General features: G+C 41.1%; 1 protein-coding gene across 1 annotated transcript in view; it reads left to right on the forward strand.

Moving 5' to 3' along the window:
* Positions 1-22,969, forward strand: part of aspm (assembly factor for spindle microtubules) — a 38,799-nt gene that overhangs the window by 11,026 nt on the left and 4,804 nt on the right. Inside the window, exons 15-21 of the mRNA XM_077594725.1 lie at positions 851-1,055; positions 1,224-1,372; positions 1,984-2,112; positions 2,230-2,424; positions 14,217-19,268; positions 19,350-19,499; positions 19,582-19,773. Of these exons, the coding sequence (XP_077450851.1) occupies positions 851-1,055; positions 1,224-1,372; positions 1,984-2,112; positions 2,230-2,424; positions 14,217-19,268; positions 19,350-19,499; positions 19,582-19,773 (6,072 nt within the window). The remainder of the gene's footprint in view (positions 1-850; positions 1,056-1,223; positions 1,373-1,983; positions 2,113-2,229; positions 2,425-14,216; positions 19,269-19,349; positions 19,500-19,581; positions 19,774-22,969) is intronic.

Here is a 22,969-nt window from a genome sequence, read left to right on the forward strand (position 1 = left end):
GAAGTGAATACTTGCACAATAATGCCAATTAAGAAAAGCATAAAATAAACTGCTCCTTCAGGTATACAGTATAATACTTCATTTATCTTGGTCATAAGGTTCCAAGACCTGCCGAATAGGAAAAACGAACAAAAAGAATTGAGTTCAAGTGATATGAATTTTCCGCATTCTCAAGCAGTCCGTGTTTTATGGTGTTTATTTAATATTATTTGAACATGATAGATTAATTCATTCCAGCGTAAGTATCCCTTTCCTTGCATTTGCACTTTTTCTTCCTCACTAGTAGAAGGTGTTCTACCAAAGGTAGACACTGCCCCTAGTGGCTGGTAAAACTCAAATTGTGACTTGCCTTCCCCCCCCATTTCACATTTGTATTTTTTTTTTTTAACACTATAAACTTTTCATATACATATGTTTGGCAGACAAAGCTGCGATATGATTATACCGTATTTTTCCTTCTATAAGGTGCACCGGAATATTAGGTGCACCACTAAAGAAAAAAAAACTGACGTAAACTGGGCAAGTGGACCCCCTCATTAAAATATAAAACAAAGGTCTTGCAGTATGAATGATGAAGCAAGGAGTACTGACAACAGTGAGCCACAAGAATATTTATTTAAAGTCGATATAAAAGGCTTACCTTTTATTTAATTTTTTAAAAACGGTATAGACAGAATTGAACATGCCTCCAACAAATGGAATGCAAACTCAAACTAAAGTTTCAATAATATGATAATTATTTTTTGGATGGGGAATTAAATATTTAATAATATAGGTTAATTTTATAATTTAAAAGTGACCTCTTTAGGGAAGCCTAATGTAATTGAAATCTTCTGTTGTTTTTCCTTAGCTGGAGAACTTCACTGTGACATTCTCAGATGGCCGTGTCCTCTCCTACCTAATCCACCACTACCATCCTAGTCTCATCCCAGAAGAGTCAATACGTCACCACACCACCCAAACTGTAGATTGCTCATTAGGTGGTCGCCTGGAGCTCAACTGCTCAGCCACTGACTCTGACAATTCCTTTGACTACTCTCACTCAGGACTAAAAGGTGTGTGTGCCACTCACCCAAAGCCCTATATATATTCACGAGCCAATTTGAACTTCTATTTAGAAATATTTCATCAACAATTTCATGGCTCATAAATTAATCTCTTTTTACTTATGCACAATGTACTGAATATGAAAGTGTTTTCTTATTTCCTTTTTACTCTAACAGGCCCTGAATTTCCCACTGTGAAGTTTGCAGAGCTACTGGAAAATGAAAGGAGCAATTTTAGCCTGGTCAATAGTGCTGTGGCTTTGTTGGGTGGGGTGCCTGCCATGATCAACCTGGCTGACATGTCTAACACCATCCCAGATGAAAAGGTGTGATAAACTACATTTTCATCCACACCAACATATTACAGGGATACCTTGAGATACGAGCTAATGTGTTCCGGGACTGAGCTTGTATGTCGATTTACTCGTATCTCAAATCAACGTTTCCCATAGAAATGAACTAAATACAAATTAATTTGTTCCCACCGTCTGAAAAAAACACACCAAAAAACAGGATATTGTTAATTAAAACTTATCTCTCATTTTCTGAACCACTTTATCCTCATTGGGATCGCAGGGGGTGCTGGAGACAATCCCAGCTGTCACTGGGCCAGAGGCGGGGACACCCTGAATCGCTGGCCAGCCGATTGCAGGGCACAAGGAGATGAACAACCATGCACACTCACACCCATTTAGAGTGTCCAATTCAGGGAGGAAACCAGAGTACCCGGGGGAAACCCATGCAGGCTTGGGGAGAACATGCAAACTCCACACAGGTGGACGTAACCTGGATTTGAACCCAGGACCCCAGACCTGTGAGCTCGAAGGGGTAACCACTCGCCCCACTGAGCCGCCCTTAATTGAAACTAAACCTGCCAAATGTCTTTAATGTGGAAGGAAATTAATTTCATTACTTTTCTGTTTTATTTCCTCAACAGGTTGTAATGTCTTACCTGTCTTTTCTGTGTGCTCGTCTCTTGGACCTGCGCAATGAAACCAGAGCAGCCCGGGTCATTCAAGCTGTCTGGAGGAATTACAGATTTAAAAAAGATTTGCAGTGCTACCAGGTTCGTCACGTATGAGGGTAACTGGGTATTGCAATTTTTATGTCTGCACTAGTTGTACTCAAGTTGTATTGTCTTGCATCTAAGTAATTGGGGTGATGTTTCTTCTTGTTGGGACAGGAGAGAAACGTGGCTGCTGTGAAAATTCAGGTGGCTGTGAGGATTTTTCTACAGCGGTGTAGGGCCAAAAAGCAGAGCACAGCGTCCACAATCATACAATCAGTTTGGAGAGGCTTTGTAACTCGCAAAAAACTGCAGATGATAAAAGAAAAAGAACTATGGATCATACGCTATCGAGCAGCAACAATCATTCAGGTAGTTGGACTTTTTTCTTATACAATTTCTGTGATTTTTGATTTTACATTGGGGGGAAAAAGCTCACTAATAAATACACTGGCACATTGTTTATCTACTTTGGATCATATTCTCAGTTGTTTACTAGTAGAAAAAAATAATCAGAATAGCTAGGTAATCTGTAAATCCCCTATCCCAGCTGACTTCGGGCCAGAGGCACGGGGCACCCTGAATTGGTGGCCAGCCGATCGCAGGGCACAAGGAGACAGACAACCATGCACACTCACACCCATACCTAGGGGCAATTTAGCGTGTCCAATCAGCCTGCTATTCATGTTTTGGAATGTGGGAGGAAACTGGAGTACCCGGAGAAATCCCAGGCAGGCCCGGGGAGACCATGCAATCTCCACACAGGTGGACCGACCTGGTTTGGACCTCAGGACCCCAGAGCTGTGACGCCGACCTGCTAACCACTCAGGCCCCCGAGCCGCCCAGTTGTACCTCTAGTTACAAAATTAATTGGTTCCAGAATTTTTTTCGTGATTTGCATTTTTCGTATGGAGAGCAGTACTTCACTTGTAAATTCTGTAATTTGTTCTACAGTCCTAAAAAAACTACCACCGAAACCAGGGGATGCGAGCAAGTTAGACACAAAGAGAAATCATTTTAAACTGTAAGAGCCAAAGCGCCACACAACGCAGTGACCTGCCAAAACAAACTAACAAACAGACAGACACATAAAAAACATATTATTCACCATAACACTTTCTCCCTCTGACAAAACAACAATGTATTCATTTCAAGGCAAGTGTCCACCCTCAAAACACACATCAAATGCAATGTAGCCAGAGATAAAGTAAAAAAAATGCTTTTTAACCAAAAACAAGACAAAGAAAAAAAAACAGTTGGGGATTTAAAAAATTGCAATTACTGAAAAACAGGAAATATTCCTGTTGGAAAAATGATTAATACCCTTAAATCATTATTAGTAATATTTAATTAAAATTGGAAGACATCTTTCACATATCTGGTTACAACTTGCAAGGAGCCACACTCAGAACGGGCCTTCGTTCCTGAGCATTTCTGACGTACAGTCTCCTCTTCTCTGTATTTAGTCGCACATAACTGAAAACATTTCAATGTAATCTGATTCAAAACAATTGCCATTATTAGATTGAAACCAAAACACCTGCGTAAGAATTTGCAGTATAAGCAAAATAATTTCTTTATAAGGTAAACTGCCGGCGTCCCAGACAAAACAATTTATGAGTCCTTCGTAGATCATTGCGAACTTACATCTGGGTGTTTGGGTTGCGAGGTCTATCTCCCAGTAACAGTCCTTGGAGGGTGAGGTGTTATGTCAACAAGCTGGAGCCAGCAGGGTGACCTCGAGTTTGTCCCAGTCTCAAATTAAAGACACTCTTATACAAAAGTAATTAAAATGCATACATCACATAATATCATCATAGCCTTATTACTTATTAAAAATGCTTACAAAACATATAGAAACATCCCATAATAAATCCAACAATTCCCTATACAGTCATACCTCTACATATAAAATCTATTGAACTTTTTTTGTAACTTGAAAATTTCGTAGGTAGAGCAGTACTATATATGTAAATTCTCTATTTCGTTCCACGGTCCTCCAACATCTACCAACTAAACCCTTTAAATTTAAAATTGGTCAACATGTCCCAATTTTGTAAGAAAGATGTGAGAAACACAAAAATGAGAGAAAATGATCATAAATTTATTTATTAATGTCACAAAATAATAACAAGTATAAATACAAACCCGTGTTAAAACGCATGGGAACAAGAGAAAGCTACCGGGACGCAACATAAAGATAGCACACAAACATGAACACACATTTAATAAAGAGAGTGTCAAAGCTGGATTGCCTCGACAATGATCTTCATACAGAGGAAGCAGCAAAACACGTGGTAGTTTTTAGCTCCCGGCCGAATGGAGGTTATCTGGACAGGAGGCCCCATCTTGATGGCTCTCAAAATGGTCGCTGCTCGGTCCGCTTCCTTTGTTCTTGGCTAGCCCCCTTGGCTAGCCCCCACCCTTCCTAAGAAGGGGTCAGCGCTCGGACAGAGCCAAGCGACCACCTCGAGGTCTCCCATTCAGATACGCCGTCCAGTGGGTCGGTTATAGTATTTAATAGAAGTTTAGGCGGAGGCGGGCACACAAAAGGGGTGGGTTATATACAAAGTGATGACAGGCCTTGACCTGTAGGTGTCAGTAAAAATTCTATTCTAGTAACTAAATTCATAAGAGTGCAAGATTAAATATAAGAATACAATTCATATTTCACATTTCCCCCCTGTTGTAACTTGAAAGAATTTTCATTAAACATATCAATTTGTATCCCTCCCCTCCAGGTTCTAGAATACAAATATCATTGACAGTTACTCAACAGGGTATGGAAAATAACAAAATCACATGTCAAAGCAGAGGCGAGAAATGATGTAATCAGTGGTAAAAATTCCTCTACGTCCCTCTTAATGAGCGAACCCAATATTTAAATCAAGACAAACACATTTGCATAGAGGACTCGTCACAGTTCGAAAGAATGCAATAATCTCCAGTATGGTCTGTCATGCGGGGATACTGTGTCACTATAAGCTACTAGTGTGTGCTGGATTGTGTTTTGAATCATAACTTTCATACAGGGGATTACACACAGAAAAAATACAGAACAGTAGCAAAAACCGCAAGGTTGCAATTTTAAACAGAATTGAGAATCATGACCCGGTTATTAACCACGACCACAATGATACACCTACGGCTGAATGATCCTGGGCCATGGTGTTGACTAGGGCCTTTATTTCAGCTACGGCACGAGTAATGTACTGGTTTCATCTGGGATGAAGGTGGAGCAGTGTTCTCCCATCATGGCACACACATCTCCATCTTTGGCTGTTATCAGATCCAGGACTATCGGTCCTGCAACTTCCCTAAGGGCTTTTAAATCATCTGCTATACCCTGTAGGGCCTTGACAGTTTGGTTAATGAACACTCATGTAACAGCTCAATGTCTTTACACATGATTTTCTGGGGGGGTGGACCACAACCTTTGGTCAACAGGAACATCATCGTCCCAGATTGAATCACGTGGTTTGAATTGCACTGATTTTGCACTGATTTTGATATCTTACTGTTATGTTCACTCCCCTTAAAAGGAATGCATCTTAGACCATCTGCACGACTGCAGATTTAAATGTGATGCCTCGACCCAGTGAATTCAGGATGTCAGGATCTGTGGAAATGGGTATACGGCTACACACATAACAACTTTCATTCGCAACAATCAGTTTTTTCTGGAACACCATGAAATTATACCACACGTCTTCTTCATAGTAGTTCTCCAGATTGTTCTTTCATCTTGCTGTTGAGGGATCGAAGACCCTCCAGGGCCTTGGTTAAACTCCCGTCAGCTGCTGTGTTGTTCGGGATGAACGTGCAATTTGGTCAGCGAGCTTATACTCATCTGGTATGCTGCGGGGAACCCCGATGTTGATGTAGGTTGGGTCCCCATCCAAGAGCGGACCGCTTGGCTCTGCCTTTCCAGTGATGAGGCAGGACGTTTCCTGCACTTGTTTTCCAACTCGAGTCTCTGTGGGCGGGGCGTTCAGATACGCCCAGGTTGTCACTGACAGTCCAGTCACTGTGATGTGGGTGGCAACAGCTTTCACTGTGGCTTCTGTACAGAGGTGCAAAGTCTATGGGAGGTCAGGGTTAAGTGAGGGGTGCTCGTGGCTGGTGAGTAGACGTCAGATGAGTTTCTTCACGGACAAGGGTTTTGACACCGTCCGACTTAGTCCACTCAGAGTCACCTGTCTCGAACGACCTTGAACCGACCTTGGTGAATCGACTTTGACTTTTCAGTGATCTTTGCTGCTGTGGAGGTTGGTGAGTTGGGCCACGAATGGGTCTTCCCATCGTGGAGAGAACCAGGACTTCCTTTTATGACTCGGATCAGGATCCAGTCACCTGGCTACACCACCTCCTGCAAGATAGACAAAAAGATCACGGCAGCTTACATGTTCTTTGGATAAGTTTCTCTCCTTCCTTAGTCTCTCGTCATGGTTACTCTTCCCATAGAGGAAGTTGAAATGGTCTTCCATGAACTATCTCAAAAAGGTGTTAATCCCGAGCTAGTTGGTACTATCTTCATATACGTTTTGGCCAGTGTTAGGCGTTCTGGCCATTGCTTATTTATCTCCCCCATGGTTTCTCAAGCCTTGGTTTTATCGTACCATTTGTTCGCTCTACTTAGGTGTTTTGCCATGTTTTGCACTATGCTGTTTGCAAAATTAGCTCCATTGTTACTCCAGCTGATTCTGGAGATCCCATGTTCTTTACAGATCAATAAAATAACAAATTAAACAGTTCCTACAAAAATTTTAAAAGTAGGTATTTCGATGTCCATCATATCTTTTCCTCCCTTTTGAGACATTTATGGCTCAATTTTGGAATAATTTTTGGTAGGCACGGTAGGCCTTTAGCTTTGTACAGTTCGTCTGCTGACTGTTCTTGAGATCGGCTCAGTTTTGTTGTTGTGTATGCTGCTGTGTAGGTGTTTGCGCTGCTGCTTTAGCTGCTGTGTTCTGTCGTTGTCTTCAACACGTGCTTAACATTTGCTTACGGCTATTTGGTTCGGCTTAATACCCCAATGAACAAAAATTGCAACAATCTTACTTATTCCATCACTATAGTTTGTGAAAATTTAAATGCCTTATCAGTCAAAATCAAAAATGCTAGCTGGTATTCTATTATGATCACTGCTTCCTTGTTAAGATCAAGAACCATATTTGTTTTTCCCTTTCCTCTAATTACACAAATTAACTAATCATACTTAAAACTAGGAAAAACACAAAAAGCAAACCAGGGTGCTTTCTCCCCAGGAAAACAGCTTTCCCGTTCTCTGTAACAGTTAAATTCACATCAATTAATATTCCAGAAACAAAATGCACACATTTATAATTCTGAATATAATTGAACCCACTAAATTGTAATCACCCCTTGTTTGTCAAGGTTAATATTTTAGCATAATTGTATCCTTTAAAGCAATTAAAACTCATTACTTATAAAATGCATACTAATCAAGTCCCAATTCATTTAACAATGTGCATTGCGTTGCATATTAACTCAGTTGTTTGAAATTCAAAATATCCCAATCTAGTAGTCTTTTTATCAAATGTAACATTCAATTGTCTTTGGAGTTTGTCAATCATCTCCTATAAAACTTTCTTAATCAATATTTTTCAATAGTCAGGCATAAAATTAAATTCTAGTTACATTTCTATCCATTGTAGTTTCTCTTCTCTCTAATTGTTTACTTTAACTATATGTAAGAAGATCTAGTCTCAATTGTTTACTTTAAAAATCTGTAAGAAGATCTAATCTCAATTGTTTACTTTAACTATCTATAAGAAGGTTTAGTCTCAATTGAAACGCTTTCATTTTTTTATGGAGACAATAAAACCAATATAAAAAGTTCCTCATGGCTTACAGCATTGCTCCCCGAGCAATAATCTTTCCAATCAATATTTGAGTGCTTGCCATTTCGTCTGATTACGTCAAAAAGTTTATCTTACCTGTCTCCTATAAACGTTTCAACTGAGAGAACCTTCTTATAGTGCACAAAATGGATCCCGCTATCTTCATGTTTGTTGGTTGGTCAGGAACACGTGTGTTGAGCACCCAGGCTCCCGGGACCGCCGTTGGTCCAGTCTGTTTTCTGTTGGGAATCACAGTCTCCTCCTGCTAACCCAAATTCAGTGTGTTCCTTTAAAGTTTTTTTTCTTTTATGCAGATAGCCAGATTAGCCTCATCCTCTAGTTCCAATCGTGTAGTGAATAATGGCGTTTGGTATGGTCTACTTAATAGGATGTCCATATTTTGTTGTCCGGTTGACCTCGTTATGTAGGCGCAATGATTTCATAACGAAATATGGAACCTTTTTTCAATTCAGTCAATTATTCTGTTAACACAATTTGGATGCCATTATCACAATAAATCAATAGTACTTTGGAATTTCGTATCAAGCACTGTCTGTGTTTTTCCCAGTGCTCCCAAATTTCGCATAGCAGATTTGTTTCTCCACTTCAAATTTCACATTTGGAGTACTGCTGCTTTTTCATTAAAAATTTCCTTGGACGAAATATTTTTCCATAATTTGGCGTTGCCATCCGTGAAACGGCTTATTGGCAAATTCTGAAATCGATTCCAATTTGCTAAATCATAATTTGGCGTTGCCATCCGTGAAACGGCTTATTGGCAAATTCTGAAATCGATTCCAATTTGCTAAATCATTTTCCACCTTGATACCTAACCGATTGATCATATCTCGGTGGTCGGCCAATCAAAAACACAAAAGGACAAACAAACAATCATTCACGCTCACTCATTTTCAGACATCCGTGGTCTGCAATTTTTTTATCACTGGTGAAGAGCGCCATCCCCAGTCCTGGGGCTTCTTGGCAGCTAACCACCTTTCGCTGTGTCATGGCAAGTCATTCTAAAAGGAAATAGGTCAATGTTGTTTGGTTGGCATCAATTGTTCGATTCTAATGCAATTAATATTCTAATGGTTATTAATATGAACCACGCTAAAGCATATTCGACCTGTTGATGGGCAAAACAATGAATTGCCACCCGTGCACTGGTGACAAGTCATGATGTTTATTGCATCTCAGCGAAATTATGCCTATCCTAAATTAATTATTTTATCTAAACTTGCCAGCTACATTTTACCTAATAATTTGGATCAATGCCATTTCTGCATTGTCTTCATGTTTGATATCATTAATAATTTGGATGATTCCTAATCCTTAAGTCTAAATCGCAAATCCCTCTCTATTTGCTAAGATAGCTAAATTGCACTTGTTGAATTGCTATTCTGCTCCAAGATTGTGTTTATTTAATATAAGAGCCATTTTTTGTAGCTCACTCTTACCACGATTAAAATTTAGAGAAACTAACCTTCTACTTAGCAATTTCTTAATCATTTCCTAATGATAAATTTCAGTGTTTATTAGAGGACCCATAATTTGTCACTAATATGTTATATTGTCAATTTTCTGTCTCTAACTGTCTTCTTTTCTTTCTATTACTCTCTCTGCTCATGTCTCCATCACTGCTCCTCCTTGCTCATCGTGTGGAATGTGAGATGTAACCTGAGATTTCTTGCATTCCAGTCCCCCAATCCCCCCCCTCGTGCTCCTGGCCCCTGCGAGTGGAACCTGGCACGAAGAGTGGGCTGAGCAAAGGGGGGCACTGTTTCTGAACAGGCCTAATATATATATCTTCCTGGGTTAGTGGAAACGTGGGCTGGGAAAGAAAGGCAGTTTTAACTTCAGTTGGCTCGCCGCCATTTTTTCTCTTTGTCTGTGGGCTCGGCCATTTTTCCTCTCACATGTGGTCTGCTTTTCAACCCCCCCACCATCCTGTCTCAATCCACCATCTCTTAAATACTTATTTTTATCAGTCTAAGTATTCTTTTTCGCCGATTAAACTCCTATTTTTCGCGGCAATCATACTTATATCGTTTATGAACGCGTCATAGCGTACTTATATATATCTATATATCTATTCATATGAAGATTACTTGCATGCGTTTATAGTTTTATTCTATTTCTTTTTTTTCTTTATATCGAGCTCTTTCATTATCTTGGCACTGTATAACAATATATTTCTTCTATATTTTTAACACAACCCTCGAAGTCCCTTCGCGGGGAGGCGCTACCTCACATTTGTCTGCTTTCCAGGCAGATAGGCCGACACACAGCCTTTTATCGTGCTGTATACTATTAAAACATAATTCCGACACACAGAAAAATGTCTTTCCGACACACAGAAAGAAGAATCTCCGACACACAGAGAAGAGTATACGCAACTTTTCTTTTTGGGACTTGGTGGGTTGGATTCTACAAATTAATTTTAAAAAGTGCCTTACCGTTTTTTGGTGCCTCCTCTGTACGAAAGGATAATTCGTAATCTGTTCCCGGGCCAGCAGGCCAGATCGCCCTCTCTCAAGGCTGGAGTAGCCGACGTCAAGCCATCCATCCTTCTGTCGATCTGCCGTGGCCGGAAAGCAGAGAAGAATCCCGGGTTTCGGCACCAAAATGTCAAAGCTGGATTGCCTCGACAATGATCTTCATACAGAGGAAGCAGCAAAACACGTGGTAGTTTTTAGCTCCCGGCCGAATGGAGGTTATCTGGACAGGAGGCCCCATCTTGATGGCTCTCAAAATGGTCGCTGCTCGGTCCGCTTCCTTTGTTCTTGGCTAGCCCCCTTGGCTAGCCCCCACCCTTCCTAAGAAGGGGTCAGCGCTCGGACAGAGCCAAGCGACCACCTCGAGGTCTCCCATTCAGATACGCCGTCCAGTGGGTCGGTTATAGTATTTAATAGAAGTTTAGGCGGAGGCGGGCACACAAAAGGGGTGGGTTATATACAAAGTGATGACAGGCCTTGACCTGTAGGTGTCAGTAAAAATTCTATTCTAGTAACTAAATTCATAAGAGTGCAAGATTAAATATAAGAATACAATTCATATTTCACAGAGAGCATTAAGAATTCAAACAAACATTAATCAACAACAAGCATTAACGTTTTGTGATTTCTTTGAAATGTAATTTTACACCCATTTTACAAGTCACTACTGGTTCTTACCTGCTTCTGCAGTGCACGAACATTTTGGAGAAAAAAAAACTACAAAGACGATTGCCTTTGAGGACTTTTAATAATGTTTCTTAAATGCACAAGACAAACGTCGTCAAAGTGGGCACGACACGTGAACACTTTTTCAGAATGTTTTTTCCACGAAGTTGGAACGTTCAAAATAAAGTGACGGCTTTGGGCGTTTTCGTAATTTGGAACTTTTTCTTATTTCGAGTCACTCATTTGCATATAAAAAGCTTTCATAGCCTGGAAATTTTGCACCTGGAGGCATTCTTAAGTAGAGTTATGACTGCACATCTATAGTCTTCCTTTGAATTTGATCATAAAACAGAAAGTCGGTACTCATGATTTACTTTCTCGGGCCACACAAAATGCTGTGGCGGGCCAGATTTGGCCCCTGGGCTGCCACTTTGACACTTGAAGGGAAGCACCCTTTCAGCGAGGTACAGATTTGAGTTCATGACAAAACATTTCAAGAACCATTCCTTTGTGGGGACTTCTGTGATCCAGGCTTTCCTGTTACTCATCAATGCTTTGTTTTAGTTGTTTAAAGCATGAGGACGGTTGAATTTGTAGATTAAGGCTGGGTTTACTATGAAGCCACCAGCATTCCCACACATGATGATGATCCACACTTTCAGTTCATCTTTGAATACTAAGTATGTCCGGGAAGGCATCCTCTTCCAAAAAAAGGCCAGTCTCATCCATGTTAAAAAATTAGCTCCGGAAGATTTTTTATCTTCTTATTTCTCTTGAATTATGTGAGGAAAGGCTTTGTCGACGTACCGTTTTGCTGCCTCTTGGTCTGCTGCGGAGGTTTCCCTATGCAGCGAAACAATTTGCAGAGCACACGTGCCCATTGACTCCATTTACTTATTAATTTTCAAATTTATTTAATTGTGTTTCTCGGGAATACCGGTTTGCAATCACTAATACCGTATTTTCACGACTTTTAGGCACACTTAAAAGTCTTAAATTTTCTCCAAAATAGACGGCGCCTTATAATCCAGTGTGCCTTATATATGGACCAATATTAAAAATGTTATCACGATAAAATGAAATAATTCAGTCGATAGGGCACACCATCCTCTACAGGTCTTGCAACTACGGTAAGCAGCCTGCGACTTCATTTCCCCCGTGCGCGGTTCATGCTGGGATATGTAGTTCTATTCTCAATACACCCAGTATGACGGCGAGCACACTAATTTGGTGCTTGCCGTCATTCCGGGTGGATTGACAAAAGAACTCCAGCCGCTAGATTGGCGTCAACAGAGCATTAAAAGCTAGACTGCGAACTATATATATATATGGATCAATATTGAGCCGCAACAGTTCTCGCAACTACGGCAAGCAGCCCCCGACTCTATTTTCCCCGTAGAAAAAGTAGTGCGCAGTGACAGCTGGGATAAATAGTTATTTTGTCAACCAATTGACAGCGGCCGTCATTTACTAGGGTGGATTTACAAAAGAATTCCTGCCGCTAGATGTTGGCGTAAACAGCCTCAGAGCTAGACTGCGAACTATATATATAAATATCTTATATATGAATCAATATTGAGCCGCAACAGCTCTCGCAACTACGGCAAGCAGCCCCCAACTCTATTTCCAGTGCACGTTGAATGCTGAGATATATAAAACGGCGTTTCATTTCGGTTGCGCTCGATCTAGCACATTAATTCTATGTTCGCCGTTATTCCCAGTGGAAGTCTCAACTGTGGTCCGAGCTTTCAGGAAGGTAGAAATTACTGACTCGGTTAATGACAACTTTGGTGAGACGGAGATGTGCGTGTTGGATGCCGCATTCGCCCACCTGTTCGACATGAGTTATTATGCTATTGCTGTGTCACGAAAATACTACTACCTCGGAGAAAATAAAAAAAAACGGTTGTTTATTCATGTTGGGAGTGAATGGAGTTGTCAGAAAGCTGATTTGTAATCCATTAATAAAGTTTGGCTGACCTATCTGAGTGTTTTGTTGACATTCCCTTTAGCGCAGCACCATCTAGTGGATGCATAACGTAACCCCAGCCTCTACTCTAGACCCGTATAATGCGGTGCGGTAGACCAGTATCATGCGGAGCGGTGCGCCTTATATATGGGGAAAAAGATTAAAATGTGTCATTCATTGAGGGTGCGCCTTACAGTCGTGAAAATATGGTACTTATTGTGTTACTGGGATGCCATTTCATATTAGTCGTACCTCTACTTATGAAATCAATTGGTTCCAGAACTTTTTTCGTAACTTGAAAATTTCGTAAGTAGAGCAGTACTATATATGTAAATTCTCTAATACGTTGCACGTTCCTCACACAACTACCAACTAAACCCTTTAAAATTGGTCAGTGTCCCAATTTTGTATGAAAGATTTGAGAAACAAAAATAAGGGAAAATTATAAGAAAATGATTTATTAATGTCTTAAAATGAATAACAAGCATTTCCCTATGACCCGACGGTGTCAGAAAGCCGTCCACTTTGTAGTACATTTTTGACTTTTATGTGTGCCCTTTGTGTGTGTGTGTGTGTGTTTGTGACGTGTTGCATTTCTACATTTTTTTTTAAATCACTTATTAAGAGGAATTTCAATCATTAATAAGGGAAGCATTTAACCAACCAAGGTGGACAGGACATCATATATGCACGTGCATTCCCCTTTGACCCATCCATGTCAGAAAGATGTCAACTAGGTAGTACATTTTAGACTTTTATAGTGAGGATTAAGCGGTTCAAAAAATGCATTAACGGGTGACCTGTGTGTGTGTATGTGTAAATTTGTACCGCGTTGCATTTGTACAATTTTTTTCCATCACTTAATAGGGGGAATTGGTTTCATTAATAAGGGGAACATTCAGTTCTAAAGTGAGAATCAATGCATCCCTGACAATATTTTTAAAATAAAATAACGGATAAGGAAATGCATTTAATCTTTGGGGGATTTCGTAACTTAGATCTTTTTCATATCTCGAGGCACTCATTAGCCTATGAAAAGGTTTCGTAACCTGAAAATGTTGTACCTAGGGGCATTTGTAAGTAGACGTATGGCTGTATTTCACAAATATATGCAGGGCAAATGTAAAGAAACTTATGGAATTGTTGAATTGTTTCTAATTTTTTTCAAAGGCACAATGGAGAATGTTATCAGCCATGAAGTATTACCACAATCTTCGAAAGAAGACCATTGTTGTTCAATCACAGTGGCGAATGAAAAAGGCACTTTTTGCTTATGGAAGAATCTACAGGGCAACAACTGTCTTGCAGCAATATTTTAAAGCTTATATTCTTGGAAGAAAAGAATACATGCATTATCTTTCCCTCAAAACAGCAGTCGTGACAATTCAGAGAAGATACAGACTGTGGAAAATTCAGAAAACTCTAAGGCAAAACCATGCTGCCAGAGTCTTACAAACCACACTTAAGAAATGGTACATGAAGAAGTTTGCCAAAAGAACAGCAGCTGCTATTAAGATTCAGTCTTTCTATAGAATGCAGAGGTGCTTACATCAATCCAGAAAAATTCTAAGAAGTGTTTTGCTCATTCAAGCCCACTACAGAGGTCATGCACAAAGATGCCACTTTCAGAAGCAGAAGCAACAACACAACTTGGCCACTGTCATTCAGAGTGCTTTCAGGGGGTACTGTGTCAGGAAAAGAGCCCGAAGATTAAAGCACGCTACAATCTTAATCCAGCGGTGGTACCGGGCCTCTGCTAGAAGAAACGTGGAAAGACAAACATTTCTCAAGATGTGCTGTGCTGCCAGGGTCATTCAGGTTGCTTACCGGAAGAAACGGGCATATGATTTACTTAAGAACCAGCATAGAGCTGCAACTGTAATACAGGCAGCAGTCAGGAAATTCATCACCCAAAGACAATACAATGCTCTAAGAAAAGCAACCGTTGTGATACAGCAAAAGCATCGAGCTGCGATTTTAGCTCGTAGGACAAAAGAGGAATATGAAACTTTAAGAAAAGCTGCTCTCATAATACAAGCCACCTGGAGAGGTCGCGCTGACAGGATGAGAGTTGAAAAATACCACCATAGTGCAACACTTATCAAATCCCACTACGTACGATACAAGACCCAAGTGGAGTTTAGGTCAAAAAAGACAGCAGCTGTTGTCATTCAGCGTCATTATCGAGCTTATGTGACTGGAAAGGAAACAAAGAAAGCCTTTCTTCAGAAGAGAGCAGCCTGTGTCACTATATCCGCTAGATATAGAGGAATGAAAGTCCGGACAGAAATGAAAAAAAGGCACAAATCTGCAACTGTCATCCAGGCAGCTGTTAGGATGTACTTGACGAGGAAACAATATGTTCTCCTTCAAAGTGCAACCATTATCATCCAGAGTCATTATAGAGCTCTACTCCTCTGCAAAACACAGCATCACAAGTATGACGAGCAAAAGAAAGCTGCTTTAAAGATCCAAACAGTTTACAGAGGCTGGAAACAAAGACAAGAATTTAAGAAAAGGAACAATGCTGCAAGAATAATTCAAGCTGTGTTCAAAATGTACAAAATACATATGGCTTATGTTGCTATGAAATGTGCTGTAATCATTATACAAGAGCGATTCAGGGCCAAAATGCTCATGGACCAACAACTCAAAATGTATCGAACCATGAAATCGGCTGCCGTTATCATCCAAGCCACATATCGTGGCCACCGAGCTAGGACGAAAATTGCACAGATGCACTGTGCTGTCCTTGTCATTCAGAGAACGTTCCTCACGATCCGAGAGACGAATAAATTCCTTGCCATTAGGTCGGCAACTTTGGCTTTTCAGCAGCGGTACAGAGCTGTGATCCTCATGAGAAAAGAGCGGGAGCATTATCTGTCAATGCGTAGGTCGGTCATTTTACTACAAGCGACCTTGAGAGGATACATGGTTAGAAAGCAGTTGGGCATTAAGCATAGCGCTGCTGTCAAGATTCAGTCAAACTTTCGGAGGCATCTTCAGACAAACTACTACAGGAAGCTTCGATGGGCTTCTCGTGTTGTGCAAGCACGTTACATTGCCAACAAAGAAATGAGACGTGAGAAGCTGGCTCTCGCTAAGAAGAAACATGCTTTGGTTGTTTTACAATCTGCTGCCCGGGGAATGATATGCAGAAGGATTATCAGACAAAACCATCATGCAGTCTCTATTATTCAGAGAGCTTTCAGAGCCAACTATGAACACAAAAAGTATAATATGTTAAAATCTGCAGTACTTTCTATGCAACGTAGATTCCGTGCCACTCTATCAGCCAAAGTTGCAATGAAACATTACCAATACTTGAAAAAGTCTGCAGTCATCATTCAGGCAGCATACAGAGGACTGCAAGTCAGGAAGGATGTTGCCTTGTGGCATCAGGCAGCAACTTTGATCCAGTCTGCTTTCAGAAAGCACAGAGATAAAGTCAAATTCCAGCACCTATGTTCATCGACAATACTAATCCAGAAATATTACCGGGCCCATGTCCTTCAGAAAAAAGATCGCATATACTATTTAAAAATGAGATCTTCAGCAATCACTCTTCAGGCAGCTTTCAGAGGTCTCTCGGTGAGAGAAAGGATTGCCAAGATGCACCGAGCTGCAACAATTCTCCAAGCAAACTTCAAGAGGCATAAGCAACAATTGGTCTTCAGGAAACAATGCTGGGCTGCTTTTGTCATACAGCAGAGGTTTAGAGCTCTTAGACAGAGAAACTTTGAGGTAAAACGCTATCAAGAAGTCAGGAATGCTACTTTTTGCCTCCAAGCTGCCTTTCGAAGAATGAAAACAAGACGGTCCATTATACAAAGGTATCAGGCTGCAACTGTCATCCAGTCTGTATTTAGAAGTCACAGAGAAAAAACAAAATTCAAGGCCATGTGCTCATCAGCCATCACTATCCAAAGATACTATAGAGCATATATTCTTCAGAAAAAAGAAAGGGAGTACTTTCTGAAAATCAAATCCTCAACCATCTGTTTGCAGTCTGTTTACAGGGGTTATTTGGAAAGACGAAGAATTGCAAAGATGCACAGAGCAGCTACCATTATTCAGGCACATGTCAAGAGACATAAGCAGCAAGTGACTTTTAGGAAACAACTTGGGGCTATATGTATTTTGCAGCGGCAGTTTAGAGCTCTAAGACAAAGAAACATTGACATACAACATTATCAAGAAGTTAAGATTGCGGTTATCCGACTACAAGCTGCATTCCGAGGAATGAAATCAAGACAGTCCATTAAAAAAAGACATCAGGCTGCAACTATCATCCAGTCTGTTTTTAGAAGTTACAGAGAAAAAAATAAATTCCAGTGTATGCGTTCATCAGCAATCACCATCCAGACATGTTACAGAGGCTATCTACTTCAGAAACAACAAAGATGCTACTTCCTGAAGTTCAGATCTTCAGTCATCTTTTTGCAGGCACTTTATAGGGGTTGTTTGGAGAGAAAAAGAATTAACACGATGCACAGAGCAGCTACTGTCATTCAAGCATATTTCAAGAGACATCAACAGCAATTGTCTTTCAGAAAACAACTTTGGGCTATATGTATTTTGCAGCGGACGTTTAGAGCTCTAAGACAAAGAAACATTGACATACAACATTATCAAGAAGTTAAGATTGTGGTTATCCGACTACAAGCTGCATTCCGAGGAATGAAATCAAGACAGTCCATTAAAAAAAGACATCAGGCTGCAACTATCATCCAGTCTGTTTTTAGAAGTTACAGAGAAAAAAATAAATTCCAGTGTATGCGTTCATCAGCAATCACCATCCAGACATGTTACAGAGGATATCTACTTCAGAAACAACAAAGATGCTACTTCCTGAAGTTCAGATCTTCAGCCATCTTTTTGCAGGCGCTTTATAGGGGTTGTTTGGAGAGAAAAAGAATTAACACGATGCACAGAGCAGCTACTGTCATTCAAGCATATTTCAAGAGACATCAACAGCAATTGTCTTTCAGAAAACAACTTTGGGCTATTTGTGTCCTTCAGCAGAGATTTAGAGCTGTGAGACAGAGGAACTTTGAGGAAAAACGCTCTCAAGAAGTCAGAAATGCTGCTTTTTGTCTGCAAGCTGCCTTTCGAAGAATGAAAACAAGACAGTCCATAATGCAAAGGTATAAGGCTGCAACTGTCATCCAGTCTGCTTTTAGAAGTCACAGAGAAAAAACAAAGTTCAAGGCCATGTGCTCGTCAGCCACCAGTATCCAAAGATACTATAGAGCATATATTCTTCAGAAAAAAGAAAGGGAGTACTTTCTGAAAATCAGATCCTCGACCATCTGTTTGCAGGCGGTTTACAGGGGCTATTTGGAGAGGCGAAGAATTACCAAGATGCACAGGGCAGCTACTGTCATTCAAGCACATTTCAAGAGACATCAGCAGCAATTGACTTTCAGGAAACAACTCTGGGCTATTTGTGTGCTACAGAAGAGATTTAGAGCTATGAGACAGAGAAACATTGAGTTAAAACACTATCAAGAAGTCAGGAATTCTGCTTTTTGTTTACAAGCTGCCTTTCAGGGAATTAAATCAAGAAAATTCAACAGGCGAAGGCATCTGGCTGCCACTACCATTCAAGCAGCATTCAGAGCCCGTTGCACATTGAAATGGTATTTAAAAATAAAAGCTGCTGCAGTATCCATTCAGCAAAGGTTTCGTGCTGCTAGAGCAGCCAAATCCCAAAGGAAACTGTTCTTGAAAATGCGCAGTGCAGCCATCATCTTTCAGGCACATTACCGAGGCCAACAAACACGAAGGATCATTTTTCGTTTGCACCAGGCTGCAACTGTAATCCAATTAGCATACAAAAAACATGTTGCACTTCAAGTTGTACATGCGTCTGTTGTCATCCTTCAGAAGCACTATCGGGCTTTTATTCGTCAAAAGCAAGAAAGAACCAACTTCCTAAAAATCAGACAGTCTACCGTGTTTCTCCAGGCTGCATACAGGGGCCACTGTGTTAGGAGGGAGATAAATAAACAAAATGGAGCTGCTTCTTTCATCCAATCGTACTGGAGATGCTCAGTCCAGAAGCGCATCTTCCAGAAAAAGAGACAGGCAGCTGTACAATTGCAACAGAGGTTCCGAGCAATGCAGTTTGGCAAAGTGGAAAGGAATACATTTCTCAGAAAAAGGCAAGCAATAATCACACTTCAGTCCTACTTCAGAGCCTGGATCTTGCGAAAGCAGGTATGCTCAGTTTTTTTTTTCGTGTATGCATTTTCATTATTACAAAGAGTATTAAATGATTAAAATTATCATACAATCCAGGAACACGAGGCTGCCACTGTAAAGAAGAGACTTTGTTTTGCTGGGGCAGTCTTCCACCACCTCTGTGCTATTAAGATCCAAAGAGCTTTGCGAACATATTGGACCTTGAAAACTGCTAAGACACACATACATTCCGTCATCATTATACAAGTACGTTACCAACAATCTGATATTTTTGATACGTTCATCTGAATTTGATTATGTAATTGTTTTCCTCTTTTTTACTTCTCAGAATTTTGTGCGAATGGTGCTGCAAAAGAGACGATACCTGGCAGACCGAAGGAAGGTGGTTACAGCACAAAGAGCAGTCAGACGTTGGTTAGCCTGGCGCCACAAATCTGCTTTGGTCATCCAGGCTGCTACTAGGAAGTTTCTTCTTCTCAGGCGCCAGAAGAAAGTTGAGCAGGGCATAGTCAAAGCACAGGTATCATTTATATTTTGAAAAGCTCTGTGGGTTCATGTAAAAGCAGAGTACTTGATAAATGCGTCTGTGCATCAAAATCAGTTCACACAATCTTTTTTTTTTTTTAAGCAGTGAGTAATAGACTTGAAGCACATTCTATTGGGTTGGCTTCATTTGTGCTATACTTCATAGGGCCCATATGTAAGTGTACAACACCGAAAGTGTGCGCGAGTGCCGGGGTTACATTGTGATTAACCGAGGTGTCTTTAAGGCACCTACGAGAAAGTATTTCTCCCAAAGAAAAGTTATCTTTGACCTGACGAGTTTCTTCGCCTGCATTTCCCAACAGAGAAGTCCCTTAATTACAATGCTTAATGCAAGTCTTCAAATGTAACGGTTTCAACTTGCACTGGGGTTAAGTTGGGGCAAGAATAAATTATTTTTAGAAAGGTAGGTTAACACAAAGACAAAGAGGCACGGTATGGGCTCCATGTAAATTTTCTATCGCCATGATAGGATGGGAACGTTAGAAACTACCATACTTTTCTCACCATATGTCTTTAACACTTGCAAAAAATGTCTCATTTGGTAATGCATTGGCAGCATCCACAAGATGATTTAACTGCTGAATCCATTCTAATTTTAGGCTAATTTTAATTCTGAAATTATCCACAAAACATGAGGTCTTTGGTAAAGACTGTCCCTGTCATTGAACCACATGCGAAACAACATTGCATTAGCATGCCAACTTTCTTCCTATTCTAAATGTCAGTTTTTTAATACATGAAGTTATTGTTAGAAAAACTCAATCACTTCCCCTTCTCTGTTCTTTCTTACATAAAAAACTGCATCGACAACGTCACTATAGATAAACGAATACGGGTTTTTCCTAACCAAAAACCCTGGATGACCAATGAGACACAGGCACTCATCAAATGCCGTAATTCCGCCTTTAGATCAGGGGACAAGATAAAATATAGCGCTGCCAGAGCTGAGCTGAAAAGAGGCATTAAAAAGGCCAAGGCAGCATATACCAAAAAAATTGAGGAGCACTTCACAGAAAATAACCCAAAGAAGATGTGGCAAGGAATACGACATATTACCAACTACAACAACAATACTATGTCTGTTAATGCAGATGCCTCACTAGCGGAGATTTTGAACCGTTTCTTTGCCCGCTTTGAGACTGACAAATCAGGCCCAGTCTCAACACCCCCACCACCACCCTGCAGCAATACACTGACGTTCCGGGAACAGGAAGTGAGACTGGTAATGCGGTCTGTGAACACCAGGAAGGCTGCGGGCCCTGACGGAGTACCTGGGAAGGTGCTCAAAGCCTGTGCTGACCAGCTGGCTGGAGTCTTCACAAATATTTTCAATTGTTCCCTGCAACTATCCATCATTCCATCTTGTCTGAAATCTGCCACCATCATCCCTGTCCCCAAAAAGCCAACCATTGGCAGCATGAATGATTATAGGCCTGTTGCCCTCACGCCTGTGATCATGAAGTGCTTTGAAAAGTTGGTAGCCCGCCATATCAGGAATACAATCTCTCCCTCAATTGACCCTCACCAGTTTGCTTATAGGGCAAACAGGTCCACTGATGATGCTATTGCCATTGCTCTTCATACAGCACTGAGCCATCTGGAACACCCTGGGAACTACGTGAGGATGCTCTTCATTGACTACAGCTCAGCCTTCAATACCATAAAACCGGACATTCTGACTGACAAACTCTCCCACCTTGGACTATCCTCTTCAATCTGCTGCTGGATAAAGGACTTCTTGACCAACCGCCCACAGACTGTTAGACTTGGTCCCCACCTCTCTTCCTCCATTACACTAAGCACTGGCTCCCCTCAAGGCTGTGTACTGAGTCCTCTTCTGTACGCCCTGTACACCTACGACTGTGCACCCACCCACCAGTCTAACGCCATCATCAAATTCGCTGACGACACCACTGTGGTCGGACTCATCTCAGGAGGGGATGAGTCGGCTTACAGAGATGAGGTCAACAATTTGTCTTCGTGGTGCTCGGTGAACAATGCTCGGTGAACAATCTCACACTGAACACCACGAAAACTAAAGAAATAATCTTGGACTTTCGCAAACACGGCACAGATCTGGCCCCACTCCTCATAAATGGAGTATGTGTAGACAGGGTCCAGTCCTTTAAATTCCTGGGGGTCCACGTCACGGACAAGCTCTCATGGTCTACAAACACCACGGCAGTGGTGAAGAAGGCTCAGACACGACTCCATTTCCTCAGGGTGCTCAGGAAGAACAACTTGGGCTCCAATCTTCTGAGAACCTTCTATAGAACCACTGTAGAGAGCATCCTGGCGTACGGCATCACAGTGTGGTACGCTGGAAGCACGGCGGCAGACAAAAAGGCCATGCAGAAAGTGATTAACACTGCCCAGAGGATTGTCGGCTGCTCTCTGCCCTCACTTGAAGACATTGCCAGCCCGCGTTACCTCAGCAGAGCCAAGCACATCATAGGGGACCCTTACCACCCTGGTCACAATCTGTTCCAGCTGCTGCCCTCTGGCAGACGCTATAGGTCCCACAAAGCTCGGACAAATAGGCTTAAGGACAGTTTTTTCCCCACATCCATCAGACATCTAAACTCGCGCTAACATACACACATTCCCTTCTGCGGCATATGAATAGATGTTTGGTTGGTGGTCTGCCTCCTACTAGCTGACTTGAAGGAAGGTAAGTGGCAGACAGTGTGCGGTAATCGAGAGGTAAGCGACCTGTATGTAATCGAGAGGTAAGCGACCTGTATCCACAACAGCGGAATGACAAATTACAAGTCCGTAACTTACACTTATTTAGGTCTTTTGCCGATTAAACGTAGCTTATGGAGAAGCACCATCAATTTCGTCACACGCAGTTTCTGCGTGTGATGACAAGTAGGCTTTTTTGTGTTGTGGTAATGACGACATGGCCTATGTCCGATTATTATTATTATTATTCCCTAAGTACTGCACATATAAACAAATGAGCTATTACACTTATGGGGACTTTAGAGTGTTTACTCAATCCTGGAGAAACCCCATGCAGGGAGAACATGCAAATTCCATACAAAAAGGCCAGAGCGCTTCCGATATTGAACCCGTGATTTCTGAACTGTGTGGCATATTGCATTTTCTCGCATATACGTCGTATTTGTCGCTCAAAAAATGACTGAATCGAGGATACGGCTTGTAAG

The sequence above is a fragment of the Stigmatopora argus genome, chromosome 24, assembly GCF_051989625.1.
Source record: "Stigmatopora argus isolate UIUO_Sarg chromosome 24, RoL_Sarg_1.0, whole genome shotgun sequence".
In the NCBI taxonomy this organism is placed as follows: domain Eukaryota; kingdom Metazoa; phylum Chordata; class Actinopteri; order Syngnathiformes; family Syngnathidae; genus Stigmatopora; species Stigmatopora argus.